This window comes from Brassica napus, chromosome C1 (genome assembly GCF_020379485.1).
Source record: "Brassica napus cultivar Da-Ae chromosome C1, Da-Ae, whole genome shotgun sequence".
In the NCBI taxonomy this organism is placed as follows: domain Eukaryota; kingdom Viridiplantae; phylum Streptophyta; class Magnoliopsida; order Brassicales; family Brassicaceae; genus Brassica; species Brassica napus.
In genome coordinates this window covers 38,172,906-38,197,609 of record NC_063444.1, presented here as the reverse complement: position 1 = coordinate 38,197,609, position 24,704 = coordinate 38,172,906, and the positions used below count along the sequence as shown (strand labels likewise).

At 40.6% G+C, this 24,704-nt stretch overlaps 2 protein-coding genes across 2 annotated transcripts; both read right to left on the bottom strand.

Annotated features, from left to right (window-relative positions):
* Positions 1-10,354: 10,354 nt before the first annotated feature.
* LOC106394632 (proline-rich receptor-like protein kinase PERK8) lies at positions 10,355-11,219 on the bottom strand. Its single transcript, XM_013835203.3, has one exon. The coding sequence runs from the start codon at positions 11,023-11,025 to the stop codon at positions 10,492-10,494; it is 534 nt and encodes a 177-aa protein (XP_013690657.2). The 5' UTR covers positions 11,026-11,219; the 3' UTR covers positions 10,355-10,491.
* Positions 11,220-15,795: 4,576 nt separating this feature from the next.
* On the bottom strand, positions 15,796-24,704 carry LOC125579986. The gene is made up of 4 exons (XM_048743915.1): positions 24,543-24,704; positions 24,024-24,486; positions 23,681-23,928; positions 15,796-16,050 (listed from the first exon to the last, which is right to left on the bottom strand). Exons 1-4 carry the CDS (start codon positions 24,702-24,704, stop codon positions 15,796-15,798), a joined length of 1,128 nt encoding a protein of 375 aa, XP_048599872.1.

The following is a 24,704-nucleotide window of genomic DNA, read 5'->3' as shown; positions in this document are numbered from 1 at the left end:
TCTATAAGACGTTGAGGGTGTCCACATATGATTTAAAACTCATTTAAAATCAATGAACTAAGTTCCATTTGTATGTGTTGTTAGGTTAACTTTATCTATTACTAGGGGAGGTCCGCGCTACGCGCGGGATTTGATGGATCCATTTTTATAAAAATATAATTTTGTGTAAATTTTATTTTATGTTAAGTTGGCTATGAGTATGATTATGTTGTCTACCACAAATTTCAATTATATAACTAAAAATGATCGAATTTATAGTATTGTTGATGTTTTAATCCCTAATTATAAGCTTTTATAGTGTTTTAAGTTTTATAACACTATAAAATATATAAATCAATCTGATTCGATCAGAAGAAAATGAGATCAAATTTTCTAATACTATTGTATCTTCATTTTTGTGAGGGCTTAAAAAATAGTGGAGAATAAGATTTTTATTTAGAGGAACTTTTTGTTAGAGTTAATATAAACATATAAAGATTTTTTTAGTTTCTCTAATTAAATTTACTACTCTTATTGTTTTCTCATTATTTATATTTTATGTTGATGTTAATGTTCAATATTTTAGTATTGCATGTTTACTTTGCTTGTGTTGGACGCTTTGAACCTAAATTTGTTGCTCCAAAAAAAACAAATTGTTGCTCGACTCCTATATTGTCTTTCAACGTTGATAATGTTTTCACATGTTTTGGGATTTTGTTTTATGTTTTAACGGTTATAAATTTTTAGATAGAGAATTACACGTTAGCCCCATCTAAAGTTAATGAATTCGAGAGTTAAGATGAATTCCAAAAAGTCGTGACCTTCTAAACAGTCTAGAAGGTTTCACCGAGAGTCATCAAAATCCTGCAAGATCAATGAAACTTATAAAAGGAAACTTTCTATTAGATTTAAAAACATTACAAAATTAAAAAAACAATATTTTCATTATTAGAATGGATGTGGTTACTTTTGGAATCATAGATGAAATTAAATTATTATTCATCATTTTCTTTTTCTGCATCATCGTCTGCTTCATCACTATTGAAGACACCTCTGCAACAACCGCCTCTCTTCTTAATCTTTCCTTGCATTCGATGGGAACCTCTATTCTTAGATCAGATATCGTTGTCACCAATAAGATTTGTAGTTCTGGTTGAAGTGCTGTTTCTAGATCTGTGCGTAGAAACAAATAAATCTATTTTTTTAAAAGGAATTAACATCATTTGATGAGTAGTCGTCATGCGCTACCAACTAAATTTGGATCCACTTTTTTAGATTTGTAGACCTTTTTTGAATACTTTTTTTTTTAAATTCCGTCTACAGTAAAATAATTGTCTACAAAAAATTTGGGTGACTATTGACTAATGAAAAGTTTTTTTTTCTGAAGAAGGACTAATGATAAAGTTATAAACATTATGGAAGTTTAAATTATATGGAGCCATGCGCAAAATGTAGTTTTGCGTTTATAGTTATGTCTACATGTTCAAAATAACATTTTCATAGTACGTAATATTGTAACACATCTTTATAACAAAACCTATGAACAAAAATCGATTGTATCTGATCGACCCACAATAACATGAATTTTAAAGTCCCACTTTTGTATTAAAGTATTGGTCTGATATTTTCTGGTTATTTCATTTCATTTATTGATTTTATAATAATAACTGCCAGTTTCATCATCATCGTTACACCGGATGAAAGATTATTCACCGTGGCTTATTGATGAGAAGAAGCAATCCTCTTAGATCTGGAAATCTTTCCTCAAACTTCGATCCTTAGCTGAGCTCTTCATTCGTTGACATATAGAGGAGGGAAACAAGGGCAGCTTTTGGTTTGATCAGTGGTCGGGTCCTTTGATAAAATTGGTTGGTCCAAGGATCTCACAAGCGTCTGTTGCGTCTTGTTGCACATCCTTGGGTTGAAACCTAAGACCGGCAAAAGAATTCATGCTGCAGAACAGGTTCAAGTAATTATCTGCTCCCTCCATCTCCCATCGCTATCATCATCATCAGATAAGTACACTTGGGTTTGTGGGGGATCATGAATTAAGGGCAGCATTAACGGCAACGCTTAGACAAGTGCTAAGGGGTGGGCTCCATAGCAAAAGAGGGAGCAGCGACGCCAAAGACGCCAGATCAAGCGGTGTGTTTTTTTCAGTGCTTGCACTGTTTCACGGACCCCATTGATACATGGCGGTCCGCGATTGATTCGTTTTTAAATTATTATTTTTTAAAATCAGACAAAAAACTTAAAAAAAAAAAAAAATTAAGCACCCCAAGCGTTAATGGTGCTCTAAGTAACTACTCCACTGCCTTAACTTGGAAGGCTCTTATAAACCGGGGTCATACTTTTGACTGGGAGAAATTAATCTGGTTTAAAGGGCACATACGAGTCACACCTTCATGCTTTGGGTCACTAATCTTGATAGGCTCCCATTGCCTGTTGGGGCCTTCAAATCCCCAAATCATGCTGCATTTGTAACACCTAGCTACGACGAGTCCATAGACCATCTATTCCACACTTGGACTTCGCTATTTGCATGGTTAGACACAAATGATGATATGCTTTCCCAGCCACTCTAAGACTTCTAGCTGTACAAGCTACTATTTAAAAACTATGGGCTGAGTGGAATGGAAGGCTGCATGGCTAGTCCGTAACGTCATTCACGTGAGGAAACATCACAGATGCTTCCGTAACCATATGCATCATTGGATGATCGATGTATTCCTTAGTTTCTCTGTTATTTGATTTTGTATTTGCTGATTTTAATTTTTTTTTTGGGCTGCTTGAAAACTCTACCCTTGTACATGTACAATCAGTTTCATTTTAATGAGATTCTCATACTTATTATAAACACAAAAACACTATAGGAGACAATGTTGAAGTTACATGAGGCGCAAAGATCCCTTCGTTCTCAACAGTTTTCCCCTGAGAGACGATGTTGTCATCGACCCAAAGGTTAGAAACGGGAACCCTAGAGAGCAGTCATCCTACACTTGACGGCGATGACCCCTGTCCTTTCGGAGCTTCGAGACATCTCACCAGGTTTCGCCTGGATGATTCGAGTCGGAGCTCCAATTATATCAGATTCATTATTACCGTTGACGAATCCATCACCGGAGCTGAATCGTCAGATGAGGAAGAAGGTAGAACGGAGATTGCGAGTGTGTAGGGGTTATAGATCGGATCGGTATAAATTGAGTGATACGAGAATACGGCGGCCTTGGTTACGAATCGGAAGCAAGCTTCAATGGCAGGAGAAGGAACTCAGAGGAGGAGGCTTTTGCGTAGGGTTTTAGATGGAGGGAGTCAACTGTTGCTACTTGTAGTATCTTTTATGGCCCAATCATAATAACTTTTTTTATGAAAAAATAATGTTAAGCCCAAATTTATTGTATATTTGTAAAAATAATCTTTTTAGTTTTTAAGAAAAGATAAAAAATTTATTTGTATTTTAATTTTATAATTATCATGTGTCGTAATTATGTTAATTAGCAATTTAAAAAATAATTATATAATAAAATTATTTTTTTTGCCTACAATAAAAATTAGTAATATATTCTAACATGAATTTATAAAACTCATTTAAAATCCAGTGTTATTGAACTTGACATTTTATTCTGAAATCCACTGTTATTGAAAATATTTTAAGTTGTGGAATTTTAAAGTTTTTAAGAGATTTTAGAGTGTTTAGGTGGAATTTCTTAGTTAAAAAAAATAAAACTCAAATCTCATAGTTTTAGGTGATATTCTATAATGGTTTAACAAAAATCATTTTATTCTCTACAATTCATTAAAATCATCTAAAACCTCATTAAAAATCAAATCAATTCAAATTTTAGATTGAATAACCGAAAAAGATGAAATGTGACTTAAAGTGTAAATTCTTTTTATATTAAATCAAGTATTCATTTTATTGAAATAGACATTTTAGATGGAGAAAAATTCTAAAATCGTATATATTGTATATGGACTATGGAGACAAAAGAAAAGATAAAGTAGGAGCAAAGAATACAATAGGATGCGGAAGTAGTTAGAATTTTGTAAAGATGAAGTGGTCAAAAGTAATCAGACAAATTACATGGGATTCTTAATCCATCGACCCACCTCTCTTGTCTTCTGTTTTCACAGTTACACACCTTTAAATGATTTCAGCGAAAATAAAGTAATGTCAACTATATCAATCACCAGCAAAGTAATGATACTCAAGGGCTTTAGTTAACTTTGTTATAAACCGATGATCGACTATGGACCAGCCCGTACTGCAGGCCCAATCCGGAACATGATAAAGACAACCAGAGACTATGTGTTTATCTAGTATATATTCCATGTATATCTGTAACATAGTGTTTATCCTTATCCTTATCTTGTTAGGATAAACATGACTTTATGACGGTCTAATACCTTGTATATATATGGACCTTCTGGTCGACAGTAATAATAACAGAAGTATTTCCCCAACACTTCATTTACAACACGTTATCAGCACGACGTTGCTCTCATAAACCCTAACCCTAAAAACCAGAAATAAATCCGAGCAGTAAAAACCCTAATTCCCGACGAACTTCAAACAGCTCTATCCCTAAACTCCGGTGGATCCAGACGACGAGCCAGATACCAAATTAAAGCTCTTGACGAGACGAAGCCAACGCCGCTAACCCCGCATCAATCGGAGTTCGGACGCGCCCTCACGCTCAGCTACAATACAGGCGGAAAATTTGTTCCAGAAACCAAAATCTCTCTCAACCATATACCAGTCTCCTATTCCAACAAGCAGCAACAAAAACAATAATTCCGAGCAGTCCATCAGCTAACCAGGAAGATCTCTAACTGATAGACCGATCAACCCATCAAAAGTTTTCAGGTATCATCGAAAACTCATCTAAAACCCATAAAAGTATTAAATACCCCCATCCGCAGCCATGTAGCTATATTTAGCAACATGTCTCTGCAAATAAAATAAAACCAGAAACCATAAACTCTTTAAAATCTCGAACCTGAACTTGTTTTGAACATGTTCTTAATCTGAAACTGATTTTAAAATTGTTTAAAACTTTTCCTGATGATAGTTTCACATTAGAACTGTTTAGGATTGAAAGTTAAACAATTTTTTAAAAATCTGACTGCTATATGTTGAAAGAAACCGACTGTTACTTGCTTAAACTTATCATTATTGTCCTGTTTAATGTTCTTATCTGATCTGAATCAACTAGAACTGTTAAGGACTGCATGTTACATAATTTTTTTTGAAAATCTGATCATGGTTTCATAAATTAATCCGAGGTTTTACCTCCAGTTCTTGTCTGAGAAATTTGTTTTCCTGATGATTGATAACGACTATAACTTGATTAGGATTGAAAAAAAAATATTTTTTTAATATTTAAAATCGAAATATCAGAGATATATCTGAGAAAATATATTTATTTTTAAATCGAAAAGTATATAATAAATTGCTTGAATAAATCAAATCTTCCTGATTTTTTTTTTAAGTCACAATAATTTCTGATTTGATTATTTTTCGAAAAAAAAAATAATAATAATAATAATATATGGTATATTTTTCGAAAACCCTAACCTGATTTCATGATTGAATTGGTTTGCTTGATTGCATATTGTTTGCATACTAATATTGCATACTGAACATGAAATCTCGACTGTTAGGGATATAGATCATTCATAGTTTTCAAGAAATCTGATCTGAACTGAAAAAAAAATCATTATACTAAATGATCCGATCCAATGGGATGAAGAAAATATGGAACATTTTCCTGATCATCTAAGATAGAATCCCTAAAGGCCTTGAAACCTTGTGTTTGAAATAAGAGGACCTTAAATCTGAAAAATACATTGATCCACACCTTAAACCGTATGGTTTTAAGAAAATGCATCATTTAGAAATTTTTTTCTTTTGGTCCGTGTGTGGCATTGATATGAAGCATGAAAAATTTCAAAAAGATTACTTGATTAAGACCTGTTTTGAATAATGATTTCAGATGTCGAGTTTCATACCCTCAGATTACAAAGCCCTTGATCTCTCTGGAGATAATTATCTTGATTGGGCTATAAACACTTCAGCCGTCTTGAAGTCTAGAGGACTTGGGAAGTGCATCAAGTATGGCAATGACACCCTTGCGTGTGAAAGACACAGAGCCATAATGATTATGCGACACCATCTCTGTGAGGACCTAAGAGACGAGTTTGGATATGTTAATGATCCTCATAATCTCTGGTCATTTTTGAATTCTAGATTCTGTGAGCCATTGTTGCACGAATCCAAGAAAAAATGGGAAGCTCTAAGGTTCCAGGATTATGAATCCGTGGACAATTATCACTCTGATCTTATGAGAATCACCTATAGTCTTAGACTATGTGGTGAATTGGTAACAAACGAGGATTTGTTAAACAAAACTCGTGACACATTCCATTCAGAGGAAGTGTTGTTATCACATCAGGCCAAAGGTTTCACCACCTATTATGACATGTTCTCATATTTATTAGACATTGAGCAAAAGAAGCAGAAAAGGATGGATAACATCAGACGGTTTAATGACATCATGGAGATATATTATGAAGTACTAGACAGTGAGATGAAAATCCCTGAAGCTAATAAAGCCACATTTGATAAGAAGAGATCTGAGGAGGATTCCGAGTGGACACTCATGGACCATGAGGTCGGATTATACATTGAATAATTTTCCGACATTCTGATTTTATGTTTTCATATCTGATTTGATTTATTTGTTATTCATTTATGTTATTGAAATAATAAAAACGATTTTGTTTTTATATATTATCTTGTTTGGTCTTGCTTGATGATTCTTGATTAAATAACAAATAAAAACTTAATAAAAGGATAATCAGTCCACTGATAGTTGATTTCATGCATGGTTTAATTTTACCTTGATTGTATAGGTTTAACTTTACCTTCCTGCAATCACATAAAATCAATTGTTGGGTGTAGACTAATGAGTCAGTTCACTGATAGATTAATTTCTCGCATAGATTTAACTTCATCTTGATTGTATAGGTTCAACTTTACCTTCCTACAATCACTTGAAATCAATTAATTGGTACTGACAATGGCAAAAGACACGACATTATTCAGACCCATTGAGTTATAAAGAAAAAAAATATTTCAATGTTTTCTACATTGAACCAGTGAGCAAAGAAAATACGATTCCTTTCACATTTTTGAAAAATCGCCTAAAAGCATTATGAATGCCTATACCCATATTTTCTACTGATTTATTCTATGCTAAGGATCAGTATGAAAGAGGCATAAAGCCATGATAACCAGTATGGTTCACCACGAAATAAACACTTATGGCATGACCAGATTAGCCATCTTGATCCAAAACATGATGAAAAATTAATTAAGGCACAAAAGTGATCCCATAAAATCTCACAATGTGTTATAAGTACACAAAAGGGAAAATCACTAAAATAATTAAGGCTCCACTGTCCTAAGCACTACGAAATTATGAGTATGTTCATGAGGGGGAGAGAGGACTAAAACCCACAGTCCATGATCATATCATAAATTCGGATTCCATGGTTTACAACCATAATATACACGGCTGGAAAGCTTTAAAGCTCTCACTAATGGTACATCACCCACGTCCAGCCTAAAGCTTAAGGACATTATGTATATAAATATTGATTTACATCAGGCCATACATGTAAGCATAGACATTCCCACCTCTGAATGATTAAGGGTCATAAACCAGACATATACACAAACCATCTTAAGAAAATACGAATATTCCACCACATATATGTGTGCCATTTAAGATGGAACCTCAGATGAGGATTGGGAATATATATTAGATAAATAAGACTTCCTCCACGAAACTATAATGTATCTTGTGCCAAACATGGATGATTTAATCAAGTGGCCAAGAACACAGATTACAAAAGATAGTAATCTGATTATCCAACTTTGAAAGGAGAAAGTTATCAGGCTGATAAAGAGTAAAGAGTAAAAGAGAAATATAATGGTATCAACCATAGTTGTCTTGGCAAGATCCTCAGACCAAAGATTATGATCTAGACGTTCTAAAAGAATATGATCAAAAGATATAAAAGCTAGCAGAAATATATGCCAGACACACTGACCCGAAAAGAAAAAATGACTATGTCATACCAGCTTAAGCACCACGAATTTGATGTCTAAGAGACACAATCAAGTTGCTACAATGTCTATTAGAGATAGACAAATAAGTTCCAAATAATAAGGAACCTCGGAAAGTAATGAAAGGTGCTCAGAATCGTACAAATCCGAGTTCATAAGAGAAACCAGTTCAGACAGAGAAATAAGGTTGCGCAACCACACATCTAAGGTACCAGACCATGTAGTTTGGGACGCCAAACTGCAAGGTATAAAGGTCTTGGATAATAAGATCTCAAAATCTAATTAGATCATGTCTGGAACAGTATGAAACTAAAGATAAAGAGTGTTAACACCAAAGATGTATTTACATACATAAGAGCTCATAAAAGATTGTAGTACTTGGGATTTGAAGGATATAACCTGAGGATCATGAACCCACATAGAGTACTCATAAAACCTATATAGGGACGTGGGGTGTTCAAAGAATTCAAAGTAATTATAAGACAGATGGGCGTAGTAACCATGTACATACAGAAAAGCCATCTAAGAAAGAAACCAGTGAATGGATCTTGTGAGATAAGAAATTTCGTGAGATTAAAGGACATGACCACATGGTATAGTGTGTCCATGTTCCTTCTAAATAACGTTCAAGTATAGCTTGATTACACAAGGATACTCACAAGGACCAAGAAACAATTTATAAAGAGATATGCTCCTATATGGTGGATGCTACTACAGAAAATCAAGTTTAATTTTGTCTGGATATTTACTAAAGAAATAATGGTGTAGTAAGCAGCAAATGGATCACTGGATAAAGGTATCAACGTACCATAGAAATATGAGAAAGAAATTCTCATAGAACAAGCTTTGTTCCTAAGTTGTTTATGGATTGTAATATACAGCAGCTGTAAGTAATATGAAAGACTAAGTATTTACTTAGTACAGTCAGTCCATACAGAAAATATTATAATTCCTTGTGATCATAATAAAGACCAACTGAGAAAAAAAAGTTTAATGGTTCAAAGGTTCAATGATACAAGTTATCGATTGATTAAACAGGCTATGTTTTACATATGGAAAGTCTGTAGAAAAATCATAGCCGTGTGTGTGTGTGTGTCAGCACGCCTAAGTGAGAACCATAAACCAGGATAGTGACCAGAAGGATGTCTGGTCGTGGCTTAATGATTATAAGCATTGCTAAAGCAAGAAAAGATCGATAACCATGTACAAAGGACATGAGTGTATGACTGCGAATTCATTGTGTGATGAGTTTCATTGCAGCAAATAATTATTGATGGTATAACCTTAGACACTCATGATTATGAACGAATATAGACAAGGTCTATAGCTCAACATGGATCGACAAAAGAAAATAAAGAATGATTGGTTACAATGGATAAAGCCATTAGCACATACGAAGAGATATAAGTCCGAATGAACGAAAGATATGAAGTAAAGTTGTGCGTATGTGTTCTGGGTCTATGACTCAATATATATTGAATGTCCACGTTTTGGGAAAGCCATATAACCAAAGAGAATCTGTGAGACATGAAAAAGGACCTGCAAGTAAAGTTTTATTGAAGATTATAAAGTCCATCCGAGCATCGTTTGAAGCACCATCAGTTCATCCAAGACTTACAAGTTCATTCAAGGAAAATCCAGCTGATCATCTTCACCAAGTCATAGGCAACTTCAACGTTTAAGAAGACTCGGATATCAGATGGGAATGCGTCTACTACAGTGATGCATTCATCTGGGGGAGTTCATGTGTTGTACTCTTTTTCCTGTCCTTGGTTTTCCATTTTGCCACATTGGTTTTGAGGTTTTTCAGGAGATGTTTTAATGAGGCAACATTAAGCATGCAACGAACCTGTACCGGATGTGTCGATCAAGGGGGAGTGTTATAAACCAAATGATGATCGACCATGGACCAGCCCGTACTGCAGGCCCAATCTAGGACATGATAAAGACAATGATAAAGACAACCGTAGACTATGTGTTTATTTCATGTATATCTGTAACATAGTGTTTATCCTTATCTTGTAGGATAAACATGACTTTATGACGGTCTAATACTTTGTAATAATAACAGAAGTATTTCCCCAATGCTTAACCTAAAACAAAATTAATTTTTTTTCTTGTCATATATCCTATGATAAAGATGCTTTGACAACTCACTCTACATGAGATCACTGGAATTAGTATGAAAATGAAGTGTTTAAACATTCAATCTGATGTCTCTTCCTATATGATTTATGTAAATGAGATTAAAGTTTCGCCTTGATTTAAAGATTAGAACATTTGATCTAATTAGGAAAAAAAAAAAACAAACAAACGAATCAAGTTCAAGAACTGGAAAGTGATAGAAAGATGTCGAATTTACAAATGTATGGTCTACTCTAGTCGTTGACCAGCTTCGCATGCACTGGAGCGGGAGTATTGACTACGGAGCTCGGCGGATTTAACGGCGGTGATGCCGATTCTTCCGCTGGAGGTGGCGGCGGCATTGATGTCTGCGATGCAGGTGGAGGAGGTGCGGTGGTTGTATCTGAATCCGGCGGAGGAGGAGAAAATTGCGGCGGAGGATTCAGATTAGACGGAGGCGGAGGCGAATTCGGGTTTACGATCGGCGCCGGCGGAGTAGTGGTGATTGGAACAGATGGGTTTGGTGATGATGAGCCGGGTGGGGCCGGTGGGGAAGATCCGAGCACGGGCGGGTTCGGGTTCGGGTTCGGGGTAGGATTAGGAAACGGAGTTATGAAAGGGGAGGAAGAGGAAGAAGAAGATGAATCGGTGGGAGACGAGCAATAGTCGCCGGAGCAGTGGTGTGAGTGACGACGGAAGACACCCAAGCCTACGACGAGACCAATGACTACAACAACGGTGACGATGAAAATAAAAATCTTGGTGGCTTTTCCGACATAGCAGAGCATTGTCTGAGAGTGAATCAGAAGATTACAGATGAGATTGGATTTAGATCTTCTTTATTTTCCACAGCTACTTTTATTTTAGTTCTTTTTCTTTTTGGTTGAAGAGAGTTTTTATTTTTAACTTGAGTTGAAACGAGATAGATAATGAAAACATACGATGGTGGGAGTAAACGCTAGCTAGGATGGCCACGTGAAAGCCAACATTGGCACGTCAATTATTATATTGTTTGCCCTTTTCTTTGCTTCTTTTCTAGAAAAAATGGATCTGACCACCAGCCGCCCGAGCATATGAACAACCAATGCTCTGATACCACTCGAAAGGACCCGACCCATTTTTTCGTAACATCAGTACGAGTCTGGCTCGACTTCATCGATCAGACTTGAGCCATTTTCATATTTTTTCTTACTTAGAATTATTTCAGAGTGTTAGTTCTTTTTCAGACATTCAAGTAAAGCATAATACGATTTGAATACATAATCTGAGGTTCGAGTTAACAAGTCAGTTCGCTATAAGCTATTACATGTTAATTTCGTCATATATCTACCCAAACCCACCATCCTTCCTTCCTGCCATTTTCTCGTGTTCAAGCTATGTCTTTACCCTTTCGGGTCTGGTCCTGATCTGCATCCAAACAAGGAGGCATAAGCAAACAGTATGCTTAGTGAGAGCGGTCATTCCGTCCCACTCAGCCAAGTAAAGCAATCGAGTCAATCAGTCAATAAACGGACATGCTAATCATCAGTCAGTTACTTAGCCGACCCAATCGTTCCAAGCCAGCGCGCCATCAGATTCAGTCAAGCCCTAGCAGGCCAATACGGCTCTAGGCGCATGATCTGATCCAGATGCGTCGATGGAAGGAACCGACTGTTCGGACCAAGCCATAATTTAGCGGATAATTCGAATTAGACAAGCAATCAGTACATAGAACATTCCTATCAATCAGACTACGATTCAGTACGATAGGCTAGGGTCACGCACTCACCTTTGTCTTAGAGTCAGTTTGTTCTGTTTGATTCGGTCTCTACTCACACCTCTTGAACGGTTTCTGTCGGATCTTCGAACGTTCAGACAGTCGGATTCACCCCACAGACGATCGTTCTTGACTCGAACTTGATCAATCCAGCCAAATATCGAAAACTCTCTCTTAATTGGACTTTTCTCTCTGGTTCTTTCTTCCCGTTTCCGTACAGAAAAAGCGAAATAAGACAAAGGAGACGATTAAAATGGGCAGTTGGTGGTTTAGGCCCGAGAAACTGCCAAGTTAACCGTTTCCGCTTATTTTACACGCGGCTCTTAATCCGTAACCGCCACCCCGCGCTCCAAAGCGTTCCAGCGCGAGTTTTTCCCTTTTTTGGACTTTAACTGTTCCCGCCAGTTTTACTTAGACGAAACTCGAGCTAGAGCTGACTGATCCAGTCGATAACTCTAACCACCTTGTCTGAATCAGACTGATACTACTAAATCAGCTCATCTCATCTTAGCCGACAGTCTTAACCGCCTTGTCTGATTTCCGACAATCGCTGTCTAGCCGACCAGTTCAACCGTCTTGTCCGAATCCAACAACACTTGTCCGGATCCGACCATCGCTGTCCGAAAATTCCGTTTTGCCTGGATTTTCATCGAGTTGTCCGAACATCCTGAGTTCCACAAACCGAACGGCCTGTCCAATAACCCGAGCGTAAGACCGACTAATGGAGCTTTGTTTAGCTCAAAAACAGATATGTTCCTAGCTTTAATCGGGTACATGGTTTTGCTCTAGTCAATACTAATGAGGCGCCGATCCAAGTTCTCCCATCCACCCACGGAAAGTCCTTCGAACTCTGATCAGCTCTTTCTAGCATCATCCAATCCATTCAGTACGTTCTTACAGTCCGGCCAGTCAGTCCTCAGATCATCCTAACATCGATCTTCGGAACACGGTCGCTACAAGTTCTCCCCCACTTGGCTCAGACTCGTCCTCGAGTCTTTCTTCCAGATCTTTCCTTAAGTTTGTCGAACCACTTTGGAAACTCAGCTTTCATTCTCGCCTCTGGCTCCCAAGTCGTTTCTTCTTCTCCATCGCAGTCCCAAACGACTTGGATCATTTTGATATTATTTCTGCCTTCAGGTTTGGTTTTTCTACCAATGATCCGGACTGGTCGTCCCTCCACAGTAAGGTTCTCTCTCAAGTCAGATGGTGGTTCAGGAACCACATTGTCTTGATTCCTTATGCATTTTCGCAGCAAAGATACATGGAACACGTTATGGAACTGAGCCATCGATGAGGGCAGCTCCAATTTGTAGGCGGCCTTTTCAATCCTTTCCAGGATCTTGTACGGCCCTATGTATCTTGGACTCAGCTTGGCATTCTTTGAGGATCGGTCCTTGCCTTTGTAGGTGACGGTTTTGAGATATACCATGTCTCCTACTTCGAACTCAAGGTCTTTCATGCGTCTATCTGCATAACTCTTTTGTCTGTCCTGAGACTCTTTCATCTTCAGTTTCAAGACTCGGATTCTTTCAGTTGTCTCTTCCACAAAATCTCGGCCAAATATGATGCGCTCCCCCACTTGGGTCCAGCATAGCGGTGTCCTACACGGACGTCCGTACAATGCCTCGTAAGGCGACATTCCAATGCTTGCATGATAGCTGTTGTTGTAAGAAAACTCTGCCAGATGCAAGTACTGATCCCATTTGTCTCCCCAATCCAGAACACAAGATCGCAGTAAGTCTTCAAGTGTTCGGATTGTCCTCTCTGATTGTCCATCCGTTTGCGGATGATATGCTGTACTCATATGGACCTTGGTCCCCATCAACTTCTGCATAGCTCTCCAGAAGGCCGAATAAAACTTGGAGTCTCGATCTGACACTATGCTTACCGGAATTCCATGAAGTATGACGATCTGTTCCACGTATAACTTGGATAGCACCGCTGCATTGTCTGTTTTGTTGATAGCCAAGAAGTGTGCGGACTTGGTCAATCTGTCCACTATCACCCAGATAGCGTCCTTGCCGTTCCTCATTGGCAAGCCAGTCACGAAGTCCATCGTGATCTTATCCCAAGGCCATTCTGGGATGGGTAAACTCTGAAGTAGTCCACTCGGGACTTGATTTTTTACCTTCACCATTTGGCAAATTGGGCACCCAGCTACCCATTTTGTAACATCACGCTTCATTCCAACCCAATGATAGTATCTCTTCAAGTCTCGGTACATCTTATTGGCTCATGGATGTGTCGAAAACTTGGACTGATGTGCCTCCTTTAGGATCTCATCCTGCAACCCTTTGTCGTTAGGAACACACACTCGGCCATTAACCAGAATCGTCCCATTGTTTGAAGTCTAATACTCCGTCTTCTCGTTCTTTGAAGCTTTGATCAGATCTTCATCCTTTTCCTGTGCAAGGCGAACTTGGGACAACAAATCCGCCTGATCCGCTGCACCAAGACCCAACAGTTCCAATTCGTCAGTCAAGGCATCTAATCGTAAGGTTCCAACCATGTGAACTAGTTCTTCCATGTCTTTCTCTGAAGCCGAAGCTACTCTCTTCCGGCTCAAGGCATCTGCGACCAGATTTTCCTTTCCCGGATGGTAGGCAATATCCAAGTCGTAATCCGCAACCAGTTCCATCCAACGCCTCTGTCTAAGGTTCAACTCTGGTTGAGTAAAGATATACTTCAAGCTCTTATGGTCCGTGAAGACTTGGACCTTAGCACCATAGAGATAAGACCACCATATTTTCAGCGCAAACACGACAGCAGCCATCTCTAAGTCGTGTGTTGGATAGTTCCCTTCGTGTTTCCTTAGCTGTCTAGACGCATACACGATCACTTTGCCTTGCTGCATCAATATGCACCCAAGTCCAACTTTGGATGCTACTGTGTACACCACGTATATCTCGTTGTCCATTGGAAGAGCCAATACTGGAGTAGTCGTCAACATCATCTTGAGTTTGCTGAAACTCACATCACAGCCTTCTGTCCACACGAACTGAACATCTTTCCCGGTCAACTTTGTCAACGGTTGAGCCATGCTGGCAAATCCCTTAACAAACCGTCGGTAGTATCCAGCCAGTCCGAGAAAACTCCTGATCTCCGTTGCGTTCCTTGGTCTGGGCCAGTCCGCAATGGCCTTGATCTTCTCTTGGTCCACCGACACTCCCTTGTCCGAGACCACGTGACCGAAGAAACCAATTTCTCTTTGCCAAAAGCTGCATTTGTTGAACTTGGCGAACAACTTATGTTCCCGCAGCTTATCCAAAACAATTCTCAGATGGTCCTTGTGCTCTTCCTGATTCTTTGAGTAGATCAAGATGTCGTCAATGAAGACTATAATGAATTCATCCAGGTAATCTCTGAAAACTTTATTCATCATCTTCATAAAGGCTGCAGGGGCGTTGGTCAATCCGAAGGGCATGACCACAAACTCGTAGTGGCCGTATCTCGATCTGAAGGCTGTCTTACGGACATCCTCTTCAGCAATCGGAATCTGATGGTATCCCGAAGCTAAATCAATCTTGGAGAAACAAGTAGCACCTCGGAGTTGGTCCAATAACTCGTCTATCCTTGGAAGAGGGTACTTGTTCTTCACTGTGACTCTGTTAATCCCCCTGTAGTCAATGCATAGCCTGAAGCTACCATCTTTCTTCTTCACGAACAGAACCAGTGCGCCCCAAAGTGAACTGCTTGGGCGCATAAACCCTTTCTCCATCAGTTCATCTAACTATTTCTTAAGTTCTGCCATTTCAGCCGGAGCCATCCGGTACGGAGCTTTCGAGATTGGCTTTGTGCCCGGCTAAAGCTCAATCGTGAAAGGATCAGAACGGTCCGGTGGTAATCTTGTCAAGGATTCGAACACGTCATCATACTCCTTTACAATCAGAATCCCTTCCAACTCAGCATCAGGTCCGACTTCCACAGTTTTGATTGCAGCCAGATAAGCCTCACATCCATTTTCCAGCATTCTTTCTGCTTGAAGTGCTGAAATGATCAGACACCCATTGGTTGGTCTGGCCCCTTGATAGACAAGCTTTCCACTGCCGATTTCAAACTGAACTCGGCCACGATGACAATCAAGATTGCTGGGGTTAAAATCGGTCACGACGGAATCAATATCTGAAAGTCCGTAAAAATCGGCATGAACGTTTTTACGAAAAATAAATCTTAGAAAAAGATCTATTTTTACGAAGAATCTTGCGGAGAAAACACATTAACGAAAAATCGGAGAAAGACACGAACAAGGTTGTCGCGTAGCAACCAGCGCAAAAGCTGGTCGCTACGTAGCGTGCTCGGTCGCTGCGTAGCGTGCTCGGTCGCTGCGTAGCGTGCTCGGTCGCTGCATAGTGTCGGTCGCTGCGTAGCGCGGTCGGTCGCTGCGTAGCGCGCTCGGTCGCTGCGTAGCGCGCTCGGTCGCTGCGTAGCGCGCTCGGTCGCTGCGTAGCGCGGTCGGTCGCTGCGTAGCGCGGTCGGTCGCTGCGTAGCGCGCTCAGTCGCTGCGTAGCGCTCTCGGTCGCTGCGTAGCGCGCTCGGTCGCTGCGTAGCGCGCTCGGTCGCTGCGTAGCGCGCTCGGTCGCTGCGTAGCGCGCTCGGTCGCTGCGTAGCGACTGTGCACGCACACGACTCGGTCGCTACATAGCGACCGTGCACGCACACGACTCGGTCGCTACGTAGCGACCGTGCTATCTTAAAAATAGATACGACGCGAATCCATGCATTCTCGTCTACTCTCTAATGCTATCTCCCGAAGACCGTAGCCAACCCATTTCATGTTTCTCGTCATTTGAAGTCATCAATCGAACTTTACGATAAAAACCACGAAAAGTTCGTTTTTATCGAAAGAAGCCGTAATAAACGTTTCGAGTCAAACAACGGCCCAAAGAGACCTAGGACGTGACTCGAAACCCACTTACAATTTCTTAACCAAAAACCCATAAACCGTAGGACGGTTTATGCTTGGTTCGCAAGGAAAGATAAATGTCAAGTTTCCGCGGATAAATATGAAGTATTCGAAGATAATTAGAAAGATCGGGAAAAGCAGAATATCTCCATTATTTAAGTTATGACGGCTTAAGGGCAGAAGAGAAAAAAGCGTAAACCGACCTAGGAGCGAGTATATAAGGAGTCCTAGGCGAGAGGCACGAGGGAGAACTTTTGAGAGGGAGAACTCTCGGCACTTAGAAACTCTGAGACACTATTCTCGACATGCTCTGTTTGCATGACTGGCACCCGATTACCAGACGAATGCGCACAAGCAGTTCGATCTCTTGGTTCACTCTTGAACTACGTTCGGCTTGATCCTCGAAAGGGGTACGTAGGCAGCCTTTCATAAGGTTCAGTCTGAAATCAATCAAAAGCTTTTCTGTATTTTCTTCGTCTTTTGTTATCGAGCTGCGACTCAACTAGGTTTGAGCTTTTAGGCCGCTAGAACTAGGTTACTCGCTGACAGCCTTTGCGGCCAAAGCTTTTATGATCTCTTGTAATGATTGCAACGCTCTTACGCGGACTCGAAATAAAATCTATTGTTTTCTCTAAATTCGTTTGTTATCTTTTCACGATTTCCGCATATATTTGGTCACTTGCCGTTGGCTCTCGCAGAGATCCGAGACCTCTGAGAAATTAGGGTTTTCCTAGTTTCCTAATTTAAACGTAAATCGACAGTGCGAATTTTGGTTCCCACAGTTTGGCGCTAGAAGGAGGTGGGTACAGATTATTCTAACTCATAGCCGCAAAACGCTTGATCAAAACAATGTCTGGAAATACGAAAGAGAAAATCGCAGTTCACAACAACGCTGGTAAGAAAACTCCAGCCGCCACTGCGCCTATGGCCAACGCCTATGCAAATGCCACAGTTCTTGAGAAAATCGAAAACTTTGCTGCGACTTTTCGCCACAGGAAGTGCAATGAAACGAGCTCGCGATTTCTATTTTTAAACATAAAGGGAAACGATAAATCTTATCAAACCTCGTAAGTTTGGCTCATTACCGAACAAAAGAAATCTCAATGCGTAAGGGTTTTACCAAAACACATTTTCCGAAAACATTTTGGAAAGGTAAAACTTGTTCTCCCAAAAACCGGAAAAAACCCCTAGGTTAATCGCGGAAAAAGGAAGCGAAACAAATCGATTACACAGCTCGGTCGCTACGTAGTGATCGAGCAAGCACACGGCTCGGTTGCTACGTAGCGACCAAGCTCAAGCCAAGAAGGGTCCAGTCAGGCCTAAAAAGGGTCCTCCTTCGCGTTCTCTTTTGAATCCTCATCGAAACGCTTTTCATTTCGTCTCAATCGGAGTTTCCGTTGAGATTTTACATCGAAAACAAGTAGGACTCTTCTTGGCTTACTTCTACTCGCTACATAGCGATCTGTCAGACCTCCAGCTCGCTGCATAGCGACCTGTCAGGACTCAAAAATCTCCTCCTTTGTGTTCTCTTTTGAATCCCGATCGAAACGCTATTCGTTTCGTCTCAATCGGAGTTTCCGTTGAGATTTTACGACGAAAACAAGTAAGACTCGTCTAAACTCCTTCGCTTGCTCCTACTCGCCCTTACCTCCATCTTTGTGTTCTCCTTCAAATCTCGATCGAAACGTCTTTTTTTTCGTCTCGATTGGAGTTACCATTGAAACTTTGCGATAAAAAAACCCGCAAAGACTAGTTTTCTCGCGTGGATTCAGATTAATCGTATAATACGGCAACAGTTAACTTAACACCTTAGCCACCTCAACTATACGATTAAGTTGAACCTTTTTATCGACTTCGTATCAGTCAAGTTAGGAAGATAAATGTCAAGTTTCAAAGGATAAACACCAATACCGAAAAAGGCGAACATACAAAAGAAGAGGAAGGGGAAATGAGCAAGCAAAACTGAGAAGAGACAAAACTGCATCTTCGAGAGAACTAAGGTATTTGCGACTTGAAATTTTTGAAATCAGACTTGGAGGTTTCGTAGGAAATTACTAAGAAATAAAAATGCCTTTGAGACTGCCATAGAACTTTAGGGAACGTAAAACCTTGGTGGATAGTCTAGCGAACTAAGTCTTAGGTGATTTTTCCTGTCTCGATATATTGTTCCATAACTGTTCGTCCAGATCTTGCAAACTGATCTAAACTCTCCGAAAATTGAGAAACGATCGCCATGCATATCAAGCTCGCTTCCTAAGAAGAGGAAAACTAGAGACATGAACGTCGTCTTAAAACCGATTCGTTTCTGGCAATTTTCTCGAAAAAGACATATTCCAAGTCTCCAACCTGGAAACAACCAAATCACAGTCCAAGCGTCGTCATCAAACCGACTCGGACTGTCGAGCATTCTATTCCTCGAGAAAAAAGGGTCGGAGTAGGTGCGTATACTATACTCGTATACTCCCATACTTCAAAAAAATATACATACAATGCGATGTCTCGACAAGATCATCCTAAAAGCAAACGACAATCTGAGATTCGTCTAAACGCTAGGAACTAATCCAAACCATGTTGGAAAAATTCTCAAAGACTATACAGTATCTATCATCGCAATCATTCGTTTAGAAAACCTCTGCCAAACTTCAGAATGAAAGTCGATGATTTGCTGAAGTCATAAAGATCTTTTCCGATTTGATAAAGCGGGTTTCGTATAAAAATCATTATACGAGAAATCTTCAGACATCAAAGCATCACTCTCATTTTCCGTTGAACCAACCGACTCACGAAAAAACATCAAAAACATTTGCGACAAAGCAAAATCATAAACAAAAGTAACAGAAAATACGACAAAGAGAACACGTCATCTCCGCTCGTCGACTAAGTCTATCGCTGTTTAACTGATTCATTCAAGAAACCTGCAAAGACGTTTCGCGACTAGATCTCGGTGAAATAACCTTTGGTAAAACTCCATGAGTGACTTAGAGAAACTTTCACCGAAGAATAAAAAAAAAAGCAAAAACGTTTCTCAAAAATCTGTGGAAACATCATATTTTGACTTATCCATATGTCGCGTCAATTTAATAAATTCGTAAAAACCGGTCACCCGTTACTTACGCAAAAAATTCTTCTTATAATCAGATCATGTCATACGAAGTAACTTTCGAAAGTAAACGTAACAGGTTTTACGAAAAAGTACTTTCCTTATAGGGAAAAACCAAGCTGTATGATCCGACATTGGACGACCAATATAAACTTTACTTCCTCGCACCACGATCTGAAAGGTCTCATTCTTTAGCCCTATGACTCACTGGCATCCGCTCTCATTCCTCTTGGTCACGTCTGAGCAGGAGATCACCCCGCAACCAACTCCGCACGGGCTCTGTATCGAGCTATTTAGGCTTTATCTCCCTCGGAAACAAAGGAAAAAACTTCCATACGAATAAATGAAACATTATACGAAACTTTCATCGTATAAATTAACACTAAAGTGGAAAAACGTTTTCTACCACCATGGGCATACTCGGCCTAGCAATCTCGATAAACACCATTCGTCACTCGCCCAATTGCGCCTTTCCTTCGAAGCCGAACTAGGTTACATCATCCCCTTTAAGGACGATTCTAACCGACTTGACCTTATTGACAGCACGAAAGTGTCATGGTCTAATCCTTTGGCAACAACGTCCTTGGCTATAAAGCTGAGCACAACCTTCATGCAAAGCCAAAACAATTGAGCGACCACCGCTCCAATAACTTGACGGCTAAACGGTAATCCGGAATTTGTCTTGAAACGCCAAGTAACGATTACACAAAAATTATCGTACCACCCAAAAACGGGAATCATACAGTAAATTTGTCATAATAAAACTCAGTCCTAACAACCAAACAGTTAACGGAAAGGTTCCACTTGTCAAAAATCGACCAAGTTCCATATACTACGATTCACTTTAAGCCCGCTGTGTTTTACTCGTAAAATGCGGCATGTAAGGAAAACTCGTAACAGAGCTCCTATAGCTAAACGGAACATCCTGAAATAGACACGAAAGAAATCTCGGAAAGCCAACAGCACACAAAGCACGGTATAGGAGGATGCCTCTTTCCGGGGACAAATTTACGCGACCCCTTGGTCCTAACTCCTCGATCGCAAATCAAATCCAAACATGAACAACAATTCTGGCTGCGAACATCCGTAGTCAAACCAGAATGTTTCCCAAACGCAGGGCTAAGACTAATCCCTTGCAACATCGTGAAACATCTTCAAGCCCGCGAACATTTCAAGCACGAAACGCGGCATACGAAAGAATAACAAATCTTCAGCATCGCGAGACGTCGCAGACGCCTGAAGATTCGTTCTTCGACGAAATTTCTTTCCTCGATAAAAACACTTTCTTGGAAGACCAGACAGTCATACGCACTAACATCTTCTCAAAACATATGCTTCGTGAAGACTCAAAACGGTAATTTTAACCATTAAGTTTGTTCCTGATCACAACAAACTCTTAACGTCCTAAACAGACTTAGCCATCTCGTAGAGATGACGTCTCGTACATCCGACACAAAGATAATAGCGCTATAAAAGAAACCCAAAATTTTTGGTCAGCACTTCCAGGAGGCTTAAAAATTGTCCTTGGAGAGATGCTCGGTTCCAACCATACAAGTCGTATAAGCCGAGAACATATCGCGGACATTAAATCGGTATGGAATCAGGATGAAACTGAAACGGGATACGTAAGTCGAATTAGTCATCACACCCTCTAAAACCAGGAGTAAACCTAGGTCTTGCCCTAAACGCAGTGCACTAGTCTCTAACATCTCTAGGCATAGTATCAAAAACCTTGATACGAGATCCCAAAATTTGTCTCTTTACCAATATTCGAGCGTCTTCAGAAATCCCGCAAGTTTACACACTGCAGAAAACTCTCGAAACAAATCACGGATATATCAGTTCACATAGAGTTAGATTACGAGATGACAACTGGTAGTCTTCCTTCTACACCCATATAAAATGCCATCGGCAGCAACACGCCTGATAACCTCTACATAAAAACCTGACCGTAAAGGTCTCGCTGGAAAACTAGTCATACAAACCTTAACTCCAAGATGAACCACGAAAGGCTTGATCCCTTCAACAAGGGTACGTAGGCAGCCGTCATAAGGCGCAGCCCCAATCTTATCGCGTTCTACTTTTAGAAGAGCGAGAAGACCACTTAACACGGACCTTTTCGACCATTAATTTCGCCTAACTTGCCTAACTTGCCAAGCCACTCGCTAAAACCTCACGCTAGAAGCTCATGGTTCTCACGAGCTAGGGGGCTAACTGTTGGGGTCAAAATTGGTCACGACGGAATCAATGTCTGAAAGTCCGTAAAAATCGGCATGAACGTTTTTACGAAAAATAAATCTTAGAAAAAGATCTATTTTTACGAAGAATCTTGCAGAGAAAACACATTCACGAAAAATCGGAGAAAGACCCGAACAAGGTTGCCGCGTAGCAACCAGCGCAAAAGCTGGTCGCTACGTAGCGACCGAGCTCTCACCAAAGCTCGGTCGCTACGTAGCGTGCTCGGACGCTACGTAGTGTGCTCGGTCGGTACGTAGCGTGCTCGGTCGCTACGTAGCTTGCTCGATCGCTACGTAGTGTGCTCGGTCGCTACGTAGCGTGCTCGGTCGCTACGTAGCGTGCTCGGTCGCTACGTAGCGTGCTCGGTCGCTACGTAGCGTGATCGGTCGCTACGTAGCGTGCCCGGTCTTAAAAATCGATACGACACGAATCCATGCATTCTCGTCTACTCTTTAATGCTATCTCCCAAATACCGTAGCCAACCCATTTCATGTTTCTCGTCATTTGAAGTCATCAATCGAACTTTACGATAAAAACCGCGGAAAGTTCGTTTTTATCGAAAGAAGCCGTAATAAACGTTTCGAGTCAAACAACAGCCCAAAGAGACCTAGGACGTGACTCGAAACCCACTTACGATTTCTTAACCAAAAGCCCATAAACCGTAGGACGGTTTATGCTTGGTTCGCAAGGAAAGATAAATGTCAAGTTTCCGCGGATAAATATGAAGTATTCGAAGATAATTAGAAAGATCGGGAAAAACGAAATATCTCCATTTTTAAGTTATGACGGCTTAAGGGCAGAAGAGGAAAAAGCGTAAACCAACCTAGGAGCGAGTATATAAGGAGTCCTAGGCGAGAGGCACGAGGGAGAACTTTTGAGAGGGAGAACTCTCGGCACTTAGAAACTCTGAGGCACTATTCTCGACATGCTCTGTTTCCATGACTGGCACCCGATTACCAGAGTAACGCGCACAAGCAGTTCGATCTCTTGGTTCACTCTTGAACTACGTTCGGCTTGATCCTCGAAAGGGGTACGTAGGCAGCCTTTCATAAGGTTCAGTCCGAAATCAATCAAAAGCTTTTCTGTATTTTTTTCCTCTTTTGTTATCGAGCTGCGATTCAACTAGGTTTGAGCTTTTAGGCCGCTAGAACTAGGTTACTCGCTGACAAACTTTGCGGCCAAAGCTTTTATGATCTCTTGTAATGATCGCAACGCTCTTACGCGGACTCAAAATAAGATCTACTGTTTTCTCTAAATTCGTTTGTTATCTTTTCACGATTTCCGCATATATTTGGTCACTTGCCGTTGGCTCTCGCAGAGATCCGGGACCTCTGGGAAATTAGGGTTTTCCTAGTTTCCTAATTTAAACGTAAATCGACAGCGCGAATTTTGGTTCCCACAAAGATGTGACGTGTATTTAATCAGCCAATCCATTCCAAGGATCACATCGTATGATTTCACTGGGCAAACGACCAAGTCGGCTGGCATGTTCACTCCTCCGATCATCACAGAGACGTTTCGGATTTTCTCTGAAGTGTACATGATCTGACCACCAGCCGCCCGAACCAGTCTTACTTCTTCTTCTGGTTCTTTCTGAAATTCCCCAATTCCAATCATCTCGAGTTGCACAAAGCAGTGAGATGCACCGGAAACAAACAGAACATAGGTTACCACTCCACCCATGACTAAGGTCCCTACATATTCACCCGGAACACTAAGGACCTACTCTACAAGCAAGCAATTTCACACAGAAATTCTTAAGGCAAAGGTGAGAGATAGGATGACTCACCAGTGATCGGACGAGACGTGCGTGGGTCCATTGACTCATCACCGATTGTGTACACCCGCGGCATGATGGACTGCCTCTTTTCCGCCGGCTGAGGCCCATCACTCGGACGCTTCCCAGAAGATTGCGCGTCCTTCGGACACTGATTCTTGTAGTGCCCCGTTTCGCCGCAGTTGTAGCACACACGTTCCCCAGCACCCTTGTTCTGGCTCTTCGGCCTTAGATCTTCCTCAGGGCAATCATGCACCTTGTGATCCATACTTCCGCAACGGTGACAAGCTCCCGTAGCAGCACGGCATACACCAGAGTGCATCTTCCCGCAAGTCGAACGCCCACTGCAACCTGTTGCATTCGGCTTGCTGGAAGAGCCAGCCTTCACCGGCTTTTGATTCTTTCCCGCATGCTTACCAGGATGGACATGCGCCACTGTGCCAAACACCTTGGCTTCCTCACTGATTCCAGCTTCCTGTTATGCGGCCTTTTCCACCAGTTCGGCCACAATATCATAGTTTCAGATCTTACAACGAGTTCGGAGATCGACCCTGAGTCCTCGCATGAATTTGCGGACCAAGGAAATTTCCGACTCAGGATGGACATGCGCCACTGTGCCAAACACCTTGGCTTCCTCACTGATTCCAGCTTCCTGTTATGCGGCCTTTTCCACCAGTTCGGCCACAATATCAT